Source organism: Eurypyga helias, unplaced genomic scaffold (assembly GCF_000690775.1).
Source record: "Eurypyga helias isolate BGI_N326 unplaced genomic scaffold, ASM69077v1 scaffold23340, whole genome shotgun sequence".
Lineage (NCBI taxonomy): Eukaryota > Metazoa > Chordata > Aves > Eurypygiformes > Eurypygidae > Eurypyga > Eurypyga helias.
In genome coordinates, this window is record NW_010227939.1 from 1 (window position 1) to 14,284 (window position 14,284).

The window sequence follows — 14,284 nt, forward strand, 5'->3', positions numbered from 1 at the left end:
CAGCGACTCCCCTTCCACAAAGGCCGAATGGAGGCAGCTCCCGGGGTGTGGGTGCGTGTGCGCTCGCAGCAGCGGGCCGGGGAGGAGGCTTTCCCTGCACCGCAGCGTTTTAAGTCCGGCACTCCTGATCGCTGCCTCTTGGTAGTTGCGAGCCTTGTATTTGCTGCGGTTACGTTTTAAAGAGCTGATTTTGTTTGTCTCAGTAAACGCGAGCGTTGGTCTGAGCTGCACGTAGGTGGGTAAGACTGGAGGAGTGTAAGCTTGGTCTCCTACGTACGTCGTGAATTCATCTCACTAATAAGTGCAGTTTCTGCCCTAGATAGGCCTGGAATTTTTAAAACTTACGTTGGAATAGTTCATTTCCAAAAGCATAAGTAGGTGCCCTGTGCAGTAGTTCTCTACTTTGATACAGCTGAGACTCTTTAGTTCAGACAGTTAACTGCAATATGGAAATACGGAAAATAACCGTAACGCTGAAATCAATGCTATAATCTCAGGTGTCTAAAGCGACCTGTAAACAGGTACTGGGAAGCTGTGAGGGAAGGCAGGGAAAGAAAATTAAAGAAGAAATAATCTGCTGCACATATATCAGTGCTTTACAACTACCGCCTGTCTTCCTTTTTTTTTTTTTTTTTTAACCAGATTGTAAAAACTAAACCTGGTAACCCCACCTCTGTACTTCTTCCTGGCACTTATCCCAGTGTGAAATCATGTAGGGGAAAATTGTAACCTCTCCAGTTAATTTTGCAGGAATCCTTTAAGGTATATAATAAAGGAATTACATTCGATAACTTCTTAGACTTCAGCTCCTAGCAAAAGGTTAGACTTCTAAAATACAATTAGCAGTATTTAATTTCTTATCAAACACTTCTAGCTTTCTTTTTTTTAACTAAGGTGCCAGATTCTAAAACTTTACAGCATTTTAGTATGCTCATTAGCTTTTTTTAGTATTCTTTAATGATAAAAAGGCTTCAAAATTCTAAAACATTTGTTCTTTTATATTCATTGTATAGAAAATGCAATGAATGTGCACTGCCCCCTGTGACCCAACAAGTGCACTTTAATAAACCTGGTGACCTGAAGTCCTGCTGTTTCAAAGCAAATAGGTTAGGAATCTTCATTTGTCTGTTTGTTTGTTTGGGTTTTTTTTATCTACAAATAGCATGGATCTCCTTATGACAGGAGAGCAGTTAGCTTCTAGAAAGAAAGGGAGGTATTAATGTTTTTATTGGTGTGGGTTAGATTTGGTCTTCTTAGGTCACAGGCATTTTCCTGCTGTTTTACTGCATCTTTACAGTTCTGAGATCCTGTAAATGGAGGAGCCCTTGGCTAACATAGCAGCTCATAGCCTGATGCAAGGTGAACTGTGTTCATTTACTTGTCCATCTCTTTAAATGTAAGACTGCCTTTCATTGTGTATTAAGATTTGTAAAATGACGTATGAGCTCTTGATCATGGAGGACTGCGTTTATTCCAATAAGTACTGATCCTTGCTCTTGTGGTAAATTCCTGAAGTAATCAGTTTGCTGTTGTTGGGGTGCAGGTGTCTCTGTGTATATTGTGCATACACAAGCATGCTAAATAGAGTCCAGGTGGTGGGCTGTTAGTCTGCATAAGGGCTTTAATTCTTTGAATTAAAAAAACTTTTATTCTTCAGGTGGAGTTGAGACCACAAGAGTATGGATCATGCAGTTCCCCCTGCATCTCCTAGCCTAGTCCATCATTTACTGTCGCTTCAGGCTTTTCACATTTCCCAGAGTTTCCAGTGCCTTGATCTAATCCATGATTTAATCCATGTGGTCTCTAGCCAAACTGCAGATGTTAGTTTATCAGGGTTTTGCTGAAAATGATGCCACACTGAATATTATATACAATCCTAGGACATCCTGTCAGTTATCTTTGTGTATGCTGAAAATGAGGCAAGTTAGGGAATTTAATATAAATCAAACTCCTTTTGCAGCCGGTAAATGTTAGAGGATAGTTCTGAAATGTACTACTTTACAGTACATGGTATTGTCTGTTCTGGTACGTGATTTCTGAGGTGGTTGCAACTGTAAATCGGTGTTCAGTAACCTGAAGAAATATGAATGCAAGTTCTTATCCTAAAGCCTAACACTGGAGGATCAATGATCCATTCTGCAATATTTGTTTATGCAGGATAATGTCCATGTTCTGTGTGTTCATAGAGCAAACTATAAGGTTCTCCAATTTCAGCGTATTCCTGAGCTTAAGTTTTTCTTGCTCAGTTTAACTTTTTTAATAGGATTTAGCACAAATTGTTTAAGAATTTGTATTCAGTTGTGTACTTAATTCTTCTGTTAGAATAAAAAAAATCCAAACCACCTAGGTAGTAATGAAATACTCTGCTTTTGTTTTGTTTTTCCCCTTAAGTCACATCATCCTACCTTCGTGGATGGCTTGGCCTCTTGAATAGCTCAAGACCCTTGGATGACCACACTTTATGCAAAATCTGGAATCTTCCTGCCTGGACTCTATTCTGTTTCCTAAGGGTAACGACTTGTATGCTTTTATGAAATCGTATCTTGTGTGCATAACACATGTTCTGATAATCAGCTGTAGATGTTCATTAGAATGGTAAACTGAAAAATAATTTTTAAAAATGGGGTATACAGTATGAAGTGCTTTGGGCTTACTGAACAGTGTAAGCTCTTTGGTCGGAGCATTTGAATTTGCATTGCTTTTATTTTTCCCCTTTATAACAAGGAAGTACTATAACGTGACTATAATGCAAAAAAGAACTTAATATTGCCATATGGTCATGTTTCTTGGAAATTTGTTATCTAAGGCTTCAGTCTTACAGCGAGATCCACAGTTCAGCTGCTGAAATTGAATGTTGGTCTTGTGTGAGGAGAATGCATTTTGGATACCAAAGAAAAGTTGTTGTGTGCTCTGTTAGAGAAAATTTAAAGTGATTTCTGATTTGGGTATTGAAAATTATGTACCTAAATATTCCATACAGAGAGCTAGAGCAAGAGGACCACAAACTATCAGGAAAAGGGCTTGTTTGTTTGCTTTTGCTGCTAATGGTCCATTTGTTTTCTGTATGGGCATGTGGATATGATGTAGCTAATAAGCTGTAACATTTGTTACCAGTGAGTCTTTATTTAGATCGCTGTAACCCTAAAATACCTCTCAGTGTTATGTAGATGAATTCAGCCAGTATCTCTGTATTTGAAGTAAAGAGTGTAAAGAAAACAGATTGAGACCTCTTCAGTCGATTAGAACAAGCTGCAAGGAGGTATGTCGTCAAGCTGGCAGGTCTAATGCTCGCTTGACTCTCCAGTGAGGTACTTCCATAGAACCCTCGTGGTTTGGTTCTTGTTGTTTGGATTCCTTTACGTTCTCATTTAATTACGGTTTAGTTTTATTATGGGAGTTTTGAGATTTAGTAATTCTTGATCATGTGTTAGCTTTTGCTAATTACTGTTGGTCCGTAGTTTAAATGATTCCAGGTCCTTCTTCTGCAAAAAGAATAAAAATCCATGCAACATTCCTGGGGAAGAAAAATTGCTGAACACACTCAAAAAAAAATACACACCTGTGAGCTTTATTTGTAAATGTGGGACTAAATACACAAGTTGGGGGGTAGGGAGGAAGGCGAAGAGTGACAGTGGTTTGGTTTCTTTTAAGGGTGGAAGTTTTTCTGTACCTAACACTGGCCCTGCCTCAGCAGCTTTCTGTATTGGCCTCCAGTGACAGATAGCAGCTGCTGAGAATCCGACAGTCAATTAACTGTAAGCAGCCCAGATCCACTTGTGGGAGGTACACATCCCCACAGCGGAGTTTCTTGTGCAGAGTCAGATGCTGTGCTCTGAAACTTAGCCGTGGTAGTTTGTAAAGCAAAGCTCTTGCCAGTGCTTTATGGAATAAATTGGGAGTCAGGAACTTAGGAAGATGTCCTTTAAGTGCAGGAATTTTCCGTGTCCCAATAGACGTAACATAAACAGGTTGTGTGTGCGAGGGGGTTCAAACTAACTTTTAAATCAAGGTAATGCTTATTCCGAAGTGCTTTGTAAACATAATTTCAGCTCCTAAAATATTAGTGTAAGATACATATTTATTCTCTACTTCTGCAGACAGTGAAGTGACAGTGGGAAGGTTATGAATTCCAGACTAATTCTGTGTTAGACTGAATCTTCCATTCATTCCTTTCCTCTACTTAATGAATGCTGTTCAGCCTACTCTTATTTTCAAACTGCAGGAAAGGATGTTAGGCACATCCGTAGGTGTGAGGTTTTTCTGTGTGGTTTTTGGGGTGAGGGAGGGAGCGGGGGGGTGTTTAAGTGTGAACAGTAGCACATCATAGTTCTGTGTCCCTATTGCTTTACTAGTAACAGACTTGATGCATTATAGGTCAGGATTTGGTGACCAGACAGTGACATTAATTCTCCCTTTTTGAAGCAGTATTTCTGGTAATTTCCAATTCCTGTACAGAAGTTGTTACATAGGAGTTTAGGTATGGGAGTAAGCTGGTAGGACTGCACTCCTCCCTGTGTGCACACTTTTAGCCACTTGTGCCTCCCCAGCAGTTACTCATCTTGGTTAAACTGGGGCAGGGCAGGGGGTGGGTAGACAGTGGACTAAAATACATTTTTGTGTATCTTAGAGTGTCTTCAGGTCCAAATTACTTTTTACTTTGGTGTTTTCTAAGGTGTTTAATCCTCCTCCCTCCCTTCCTCTTAATTTTTGCTAACAGCCAAGATGTGATGGGGGGATCTCCAGAACTCGCTGAGGGCACTAGATCAGATCTGCTGTTCTGTGTAGTCTGAGAGCTTACTGTGTTACGTAAGTCATGTTGAAGTGATCAGTGTTAAGTCCAGATGGGCGAAAAGGATTTACACTGTGGCTGTTAACTGCACCTTCAGCCTTACCTTTTTCTTATGCAGCTTCTTACACATGGAATACTAGTCAAGAGCCAGTCTACTAGTTAGTTAAAGCTGTTAATGAAGTTGTGTTCACTAAGCTAAAATGTATGTCAGGTAGGGGAAAGATTATCATTAAAAACATTACATGGCACATGTAATTCTGGGAAATAAGCATAACTGTAGGGATATTTGTGTTCCTTGCACTTCCTGCAGATGGATGGGTGCTTGTCAAACATCTCCATGGAAGAGAGGGGAGAGCAAAAAAATCAGGTTATTAATCAGCTTCAGTCAGTCACTCACTAACACAAGTTTACAGTCCAAAAGACTTCTGTCTGTTTTTACTGTTACTTGCCTTCTACAGTTATGAGCCAAAGGAGGCTTGTAAAGGGAATTACCCAAATTACAATAGCAAGGAGTCTCTAATTTTGATTTTAATACTTAACGTTACTGAAAAGTAGACAGGCAGCTTTGACTCGTGAGGTGCTTACACCTATTCAAATCGGGCATTTCTGTCCTAAAGCACAAGTGATTTATTCCTTTGAGACAGTCTGGGGCTGAAAAATGCAACACTGTGGCTGTATGAGAAGGATCAAGCAAGTCTGAATTTAACAGTATCCTAAAAAGAAAAGCCAGAAGGGAACCACTATCACTGAAATGATTTTGACCAGCATAGTGCAGGCCAAGTACTTTATTGATGATCTTGCTACTGAAACATACTCTTTAATGGAAAATGAGTAACTCTTGAGTTGTTGACTATAGTGCTTGTTTGTGCATGAAAAGTTCACGTTCAGACAGTACTGTGGCAGCTGTGTTTTATACGCTCATGTTTTTTGAAGCTTTTCTCTACTGGAAATTAAAGCTCTGTGCAGTTCTGAGTTCTAAACAGTCTTAAAACCTTGTTTGGAAGGTGAGGAAGAGGAATTTAAGAGGTGGCTTGCTCGGGTAGAAGTAATGGGGAGGTTTCACATGCTGCATTCTTCCTTGTGGCTGTTTCCAGCTGTACTTCCTAAGCATGTGTCGGTGGCAGCTGCACTGCGCTATCGGACCCTGTGACAGATGGAGCTGTGTTTTTCCTCTGAAATGGTGGCACGAGCCCTGCATTGTCCACAGCACATCACAACGTGGATCTTTCTTGGTCACCTGGAATGTTTCTTTTGCGTAGCTGCATGCTCTGACCAGGCGCGTGTGTTTGGTGTTCTGGATGGATTTGCCAGCCAGGGACGTGCCTCTTCCCTCGAAGCTTTTTCAAACTCTGGTACGGTGTAGGATTACAGTGCGTGGATGCTTCTTCCCGTCTTTGCAGGGAGGAGTTTCTGTGAAATGTCCTCCATGGAAGGAACTCAGGAACATGCTATCAGGGGCAGGATTTGTATGTACAGATTCCATTGTAATTCAAGGACATGGACGGGGAGTTCAGCACTCCTAAATATTGAGTTCACTTTGGCTCCTTTTCTCTGTATCTGCAAAGTAGTTGTAATTAAAACATTCTACCATAAATAGCCTGTGGCTGGGTTTGCATTACTGTAATGAGAGAAGATGAGAAAATGCCAGAGAAGAATCATTGAGATGTGGTGTTCCTCATTGTTTGTGGGGTTTTTTTTCCTGACAAAAGATTCTAAAACAGAGCAGCTGAACTCAAAAAAAGTTGGTCATTGAACTTTTTCTTAAAAGCGCAAGAGAAGGCTGACTTGCAGCTTCCCTCTTCTATTGTACAGCTATGTACAGATCTCAGATTTGAAGTTAGCATAAACTTTAATTTTTGTTCAGTTTATTTACTTACAAACTACAGAGTTATCAGATTGGCACATTCCAAAATCTGGTTACTTGATCCAGTTTTTTGAGATCTGAGTATGTTCCTGGAACTAGACTGGAGTAAGGAGAGTGGAGTTTCTGGACACTGTGTTTTAGTATGCCCAACTTGTTCTTTGAGCTGACAATTCTGCAGCAGTCACTCAGTAATACGTCTGGGCATGGTAGTGTGGATTTTTGTGTGGACTTCTGTTTGTTTTCCTTAGTACCAAAAACTGAAGTGGGGGGGGCGCCGCATAATTAAAGCGATCAAGATCTTCTGTTACAAAGCAATGGTATTAAGGGAGAGCACTTGACTGGCTTGTGAATTTTTGTTTTGGGATGTGTGCGCTAATACGCAATGCTCCGTAAGAAGTTGTTACTTAGAAAGTACAGAGTGCTTTAAGGATATGACCCTGTGAGAAATTCTTATGTTAGAAAGTAAAGCAAAAGTCCTGATAAAATGTAGATTAGCTGGTAACAAGGGGGCTTTGTATCTTTTGTAGGTCAGCAGCTGAGTGTGTTTGACAAGAACTGAAATTTAATGTCTCCTGTAGCAACCATGGCACTAGTCATTTTTAAATCCACTGTACCAGTGGTACTCTGGCTTTCATCGGCCTTTTCCAAAATTTTATGTAACCTCTGAAGTCTTGCAGGTCTGTGCAATTAGTCAAATATTGTACTAAACAGGTAGGTTTTGTAAAACATAAGATAGGAGTATGTTTGTGTATTCAAAAAAAAATTTGACATCTAGAGAGCAGAGAGTCTGTTAAGTGGGAACATTTGAAACTGGAGCAAATAATGTTTCTTGCATTTCATTTTTGTAGTTCAGGGTGCTGTCGTGCTCAAGCTTTGTAACGTATTTCTAAAATACTCTGGGACACGTTTTATGCAGGAGATTTGGGGAATGAAAGGAGATGACTATATAAGCATGAAATATTTAGTCTAATTAGACTGCTGTACGGATTCAAAAGTTAAACATTTCATTTTAAGTTGGTTTTGTGATACTGTATATCCTCACATGTGATTGTTTGCTTACTCTTTAAGCTTGCTTACAGAATTTAAATACTACCCAATTTTTGAGATGCTGGAAATGAACATTATTTATACAATTCAAATAGCTAAGTTCAGTATTTTGTGTGTGTCTAAGGAATTGTAAATACATATTTTTAAATATATTAAAAGCAGTAAATTGTCAAAACCAAGCATTCTCAATGTATGAAATGCCAGAATTGCTGTTCCTGTGTGCTCTTAATTTTGTTCCCTTGTGAGTGTGAATTTTGGTCTGCTTTAACTGGTGGAGAGAAATAAAAAACAGGGTGCACGGGAAGTGTATGGGAAGGATGGTGCTTTGTGAACAAATAGCCATTTTCATGTATGATTTTACTCTTCATCGCAATGGGACGAGGTCATGCCTTAGCTAGTACACAACATTTAAATGCTACGTTATTAACATGAAGAGTTAATAATTTTATTCTGAGTTTTCTATGATTTGCAGACACTAATAGTCTTCATGATATGTTATGAATTTATATATTTACCAACAATTTTACTGTAAAGTCCTACATAACTGTGATTTTTTTTTTTTCATAGATTGTGTCTAAAATTACTGGTGGTTGACGTTGTTGGCGATAGTTTGACTGAGGATGCCTGACACACACGCTGCCCCCAACAATATTTTAGTTATTATATTTGATGCCTGGACTTTGTATCCAGGTATCTGCTGATCCTTATTTGTAACTGAGTTCTCAGTGCTGTCCGGTTCTGTTTGTTTGGAATGGGGGACTGGTGTGTGATAAAGTGTGGGAAGGTTACCTAGGTGAATAGACACACCACATGCCAACACCTTACCTTCTTTAAAAGAGATGTGACTGGTGCTGTGGCAGTTTAGCAGAAAACTTTGGAATAAAACAGACTTCAAAGTTTTAAAAAAAAAAAAAAGGAGCGCTGGTAAAATTACAAGAAACTAAATTTTTTTTTTTTTTTTTTTAAATAGTGAACTTGTTAGTAAACTGGCCAAACTACTGCCTGTTATGTAAAAATGCATTCTTAGGGCAAATTTGATTTCATCCCGGTATATCCCTAAAACAAAAAGAGGGTATGACCGGGAAGTCTTCAAGTCTTTTACCAACTGTTTTTCCTGTGTGTTTTCCTGAGAAGTACACACTGCCTGCTTACACTCTGTTCCTCCAAAGGAGCTCTTCTCCCACAGCCTTGTCTAGGCAGATGGATGTAGCCATGGAGCTCTGCAGTGCTTCCTGCAAATCTGGAGAAATCCCAGAAGGAAAAGAGGCTTTATCCTGCTGCCACCTCCTTGTCCCCAAAAGTCTAGGGACGGGCTGGCAGCTGCGACGATCAGCTGAGCTCTTGCTGGCAGTGTCCAGTGCTCACATGGAAAGGAAGTTGGGAGGCCCTGTGCAGCATGCAGGGGCTGGATCATTGTGTAGGAAGGATCAGCCCTCAATCTGCCGCTGGGTGTCTAGTTTACGATTGCTTCATTTTCTTTAATTGTTTGGGAGTGAGGTGTCTGTATTCCATGGGCTCATCAAGTTGTGTGTAATCAAGATTTTACCATTGTTTCCTGTGTGTGGTATACTCCTCTGTTTATACAAGTCATTGCGTAGTGCTGCTTGTGTCGAATAAAACACTTTGTATTTTGAGTGCTTATTGCAAAATACCCAAATGGGCATTTGTTTGGATCGTATTTTAGGTGTGCATGTAGACGGGTTTATTTTCTGTACCGCAGTGTTCTAGACCTTCCGTATTTCAATGCAAAAGCACCCACAGCACACTGAAAGCAACTAAATGCTTATTTCTTTTCGTTATTTACCAAAATTGGTCACTTAGGCCATTTGATTACCTTCTGCTGGTTGACCTTACTGTTAACTCAGTAGCAGGCTGTGAACCAGTAGACATGATCACCGATCATCATTCTCTGAGCTCTGTAGCCCAGCCAGATTTCTTCCCACCGTTGAGCTAACCTACTAAGCTATGGAATTGGATATAAGGATCCCATGGGAGGCCCTGTGGTTGGCCTAGGCGTGTGGTTGAACTGTAGTAGCACAACGTTCTGTTGCTGAAGAAGAGAAGGGAGTTCTGTAGAGAGTTCTCGGAGACACTGAGCAAGACATGAAGATAATGTGTTGAAACTAGCTTTAAAATCTTTCTTACTGTATCCAGTAACAAATGTTAAAATGGAAATGTTAAAATACTGTTTAACTATTATGATCCTTAGTATAAGCATCTCTTATTTCATGTGGACATTCGGACATTCTCATAAATGGTTTTTTGTATGCTGTAGAACTTAAATGGCCAAGAGGCTAAAAAGCTCACCTATTAGAGTTTTTAAACAATTCATATTCTCCTAGTAGAGTTAAAAGTAAAGCTTAAAACCAACACTTAAGAGTGTGTAACCATTAAAAAAAACCAAATGGCTTTAGTATTTTTCATATTTTCTGTTTTTTAAAAAAAATGTGAAACAGTAGAGCTGGAAAGTGCATCTTACCAATGAAAGCAGTACTTTGCATAGGATTTTATTCTGTCTTTCGGTGTTCTATGGCATTATAGTCCGAGTTAACCAATACCTTGTATGCTACAGACTTTTCAAGCATGTCTGTTGAGATCTTGCAGAAGAAGCAATAGTCTTGCCCAGGGTTAATTGATAATTCCTCTCTTTCAGGTTCATGTTGGGGAGAGGTCTAAAGCGCAAGCTGAGTGACTATGAGGAGAACATGGCTGGTCTCTCGAGTGCCTTCGATTCCAGTCGAAACCTGCCATATCCACTTAAGAGGCAGTTGGTGCTTAATATGTGCCTCACCAAGTTACAGACGTACAAAACGCTGGTGGAACCAAACTTGCACCGCTCTGTCCTCATAGCCAACACAGTACGGCAAATTCAAGAGGAGATGAGACAAGAGAGTACTCAGCAGCCAATTAACGTCTGCCCTGGCATTACTCCTAGTTCTCACAGCTACACAGGGATGGAGTCATCTGGGATTTCTCTGCAGTTGCCTTCAGGTATTAGTCAGCAAGAGTCTAACTGTTGCGACTTGCGGTCTGTAGAAGACCCAATTGAAAATAGCCTGCTGATAGTTTCAGATGATGATATGTCATCTGCTATTTCATCTATTCTGAAGGATTTAGACTTTGTAGAAGATATAAGCCCGCCTACTTGTCTGGTTCCTACTGGAGATGACCAGCCAAAGTTTCCAGAAAATACCGGTCTAAAACTAGAAGATGATAGACAGGATTTGAAGGGAGCTGAATGTGTGTTTGGTTCCTTTGAGATTTCAAATTCAACTAGTTACTTGAAGGATCTGGCAATAGATGACATTTTTGAAGACATTGACACTTCAATGTACGATTCAGACTTCTGTTGCCCTCCACTAATGCTGCCCAGACCACCATCTCTTGCTACAGAAGAACCATTGAAAACCTTTCCATCCTGTAATTCTTCTTCAGCAAGCAACATTCAGATATGTAGAACAGATCTGAGTGAGTTGGACCACATCATGGAAATTCTTGTTGGATCCTGATACTTGTTTTACCCAAAGATACTTTTTAACTGCCACTTTCATTTGGTTTCAGGAATAAAGCCACTGGAAAAGTTGTAAAGAATTCCTTAAAACACAAACTAAAAATAATTTGTCTGTAGTGGGATTTTCTAACTAATTCCAAAACTTATAACCAAAAAAGTGGCAGATTTTAAAGGAAAAAAAAAAAAAGAAATATTTATTTATCAGGACTGTGCAATCATCTTTTTCCTTCCAGGGTGTGTGTGGAACAACAAGCACTACCCTTATCACCCCTCATGCCTCTTTCAATAAACTTTTTTATGTGCAATTTTTAATTTGTCAGAAGAATTTACATGCAAAACAAATTTCATATGAGATGATCTTTTACAAAGCCTCCACTTTATTTTTAATACCGGAATCTATGCCAAGTTGGCGTATGTCAGATTGCGTAGCTGGGTTGCACGGATGGCAGACGCATTGCTAGAGATGGGTATATTTTAAAAATGAGACACGCTTTGCTTTCTTTTGGTCAGAGAAGCAGATCAAGACACTTGTCAACAAAGTCTCTTGCGTTTTCTAAAGCATTCAGAACTATTTATTTTTGTAAATTTTATAGTCTTTCTACATTTTACTACGTTATTTCATCATAGTTCAAATATAATGGACTTCTAGTTGGATGTGTTTAGCACTACCTCTGAGCTGAAATGCTTTAACTCTTTCCAGTGCTTCGTCTGAGACTGCAGATCTTTTTGTTTCTGTTTTTTCTGGGGGAAAGTACTTCTAACTCATTAAGCTGATCCTTTGACAGTGACCTAGCTGATTTGTGAAATCAAGGGTATTCAATGTTTAAAAACTTTTAAGTATTTACAGATGTAATTTATACATAGATTGTGCAATTTAACATTTTTCTGTCAGTATTACGTGCTTAGATTTTGAATAATCTTGGCGTTCTTTAAATTAAAACATACTGTGTACAGGTAGCTTTTTAATCTGTTTTGGAGAACACGGTCCTTCAACCCTGCTTTCACTACAAAACTTAAGATGATTTTTATGTGCAATATTATTTAAAAAGTTACGCATTTGTATACCTGGCATCGCGGAAAGAAACGCTTCAAACTTCTAGCACCTTTGGAGGATACTCGAGAGAGTCAGCATTTCTGTATCCTTTAAGAATCAAAGTTGGGAACCCTTCTTGCTGCACCAGTGCTTACTGCTTTGAATGCTCCCGCCGCGCTCCCTGACGCACAGCGAGCACCGTGCGCGGCCGAGAGCTCAGGGCTCGGACCGCTCAGGCGCAGCGCCTGGGCCGCGGAAGCATCGCGGCGGCTCTTCCCGCTGCAGATTGTCCGGGGGAAGGAGGGATGCTTGTGCGTGGCGGGCATGGCTGTGTCTGTAAGCGCACTCATTAATTGAGGGCGAGATTTGCAGTGAGAACTATTCTTCCATAAAGACGGTTTGGATACTGTGTTTCAGCTTGAACTGAGGTCTGTATTGATCCTTGCTATTGTCTTCTGAACTACACACTTGCACATGAGTGTTTGGGTTTTTGTTGATTTTTCTTTTATTTTTTAATTGTAAAACTTTTACTTCTTGAAAGCTGCAGCACCTGTCTTGTAAGAAAATTTGCAGTTGTAAAAGCTTTGCTTTGGTTGTTGTTTTTTTGGGGCTTTCTTTGTTGTTGTTCTGCTGAGACTTTTCATGAATGGGGCATCGGCAGAGGAAAACAAATGCTGCCTGTGTGTTGCATCTCACAGAAGTTGAAATCCTGGCCCTATTGAAGGGGCTGGGGTGTCAGCGAGTGTTTCTAGTCTTAACTGATGCCTGCGGCACGCCTACCTTGTGCAGAGATCTTTTTTTTTTTTTTTTTTTTATTGTGACTATTCTGGTTAACAGTTACCTGCCGATACAGTTAGGTATCCCACACCAATGGAGAACCAGTTCAGGTCACATCCTCGTAGCCATCTGGGTTGTTTAGCAACCGAAGGGTATAAATGTATTTATATGCATATAATGTATTGATTCTAATATAAAACTTCTGATCTAAAGTATTTTGAATTGCTGGATAAAGGGATTTGTTTGAAGAGTGTATAAATAGTTCTTGAAGAGGTACAGCTTCAGAATGTACACAGATTGTGCATTGTGTATAGACTACTCTGGCTTTTCCTCAGCCTCTACTTTTGTATTAAAGATATGACTGAATAAATCCTTAAAATATTAAGGGCCTTCTGCACTGTGATGAAGCAGAGTTGTGGTTAAAAATGTCTTTAAATTCAGTGGTGGGGTATAAAATAAAAAGACTGCATCTAATTTCTTTTTGCATTTGAAAATATGGAATGTTACTATGCAGTAAAAATATTTTGGTATGAAAATTGTATCATGTAGCAAATAGTGAACACTTAATAAATCCACTTACTCACCTGGCAGCCCCTGCAGAAACATAAGAGAAGACAACTTGTTTTTATGCATTTACATGTTGAAGTGGTTTTTTTTATACTTTCAGAAATAGATTAAATTGTTGGTAGATGTTTTATCAACAATTCAAAATGCAGTTTTTGTTCAAGTGCTTGTTCAGAAGCTCTGTTTCTAATTGGTTGCTTGCATCACAGTGCCAAGACCATAAGCTGGTATGTAATGCAGTTCGGTTATGTATGGAATTACGTGCAAAGGGAAGTTTAATTTTTAAATATGCACAGACTAATTTTAAAATCCTTCCATGTAAAATGAAGTTAGAGGCTAGTTGTGGTTGACCTATTTATTGTATGTTTGGAAATAAAAGCCACAGTTTTGCAGTTTAACCATTTATATTTTGGAGCCTTCAGTATTTGATTTACGCAACGCGGTACCTTGCCACCCTTCATTCTGTCTTTTGTTGACAAAGATGTAATGTTTTCCCTAGGTGACTGCTTTTATACCTTCTTTCCTTCCTTTCTCCCCAGAAATACCGAACACCCTATGTGATTTCACACCCCCTGTGTGAGTCCTGACCCCACAGAACAGGGGGTGGCCCATAACGCATTTTCCTGCTGATGGGGTGGGGGGGATTCTTGCTGTGGCCGGGTGACACGTTCGTTAGCACTGAGCAGTCTCTGGCTTTGG

The 14,284-nt window shown here is 39.7% G+C and overlaps 1 protein-coding gene across 1 annotated transcript; it reads left to right on the forward strand.

Annotated features, from left to right (window-relative positions):
• The first annotated feature begins 2,383 nt into the window (after positions 1-2,383).
• Positions 2,384-11,209, forward strand: LOC104514347 (SERTA domain-containing protein 2-like). The gene is made up of 2 exons (XM_010158005.1): positions 2,384-2,510; positions 10,354-11,209. The coding sequence occupies exon 2, from the start codon at positions 10,358-10,360 to the stop codon at positions 11,207-11,209; it is 852 nt and encodes a 283-aa protein (XP_010156307.1). The 5' UTR covers positions 2,384-2,510; positions 10,354-10,357.
• The last annotated feature ends 3,075 nt before the right edge of the window (positions 11,210-14,284 follow it).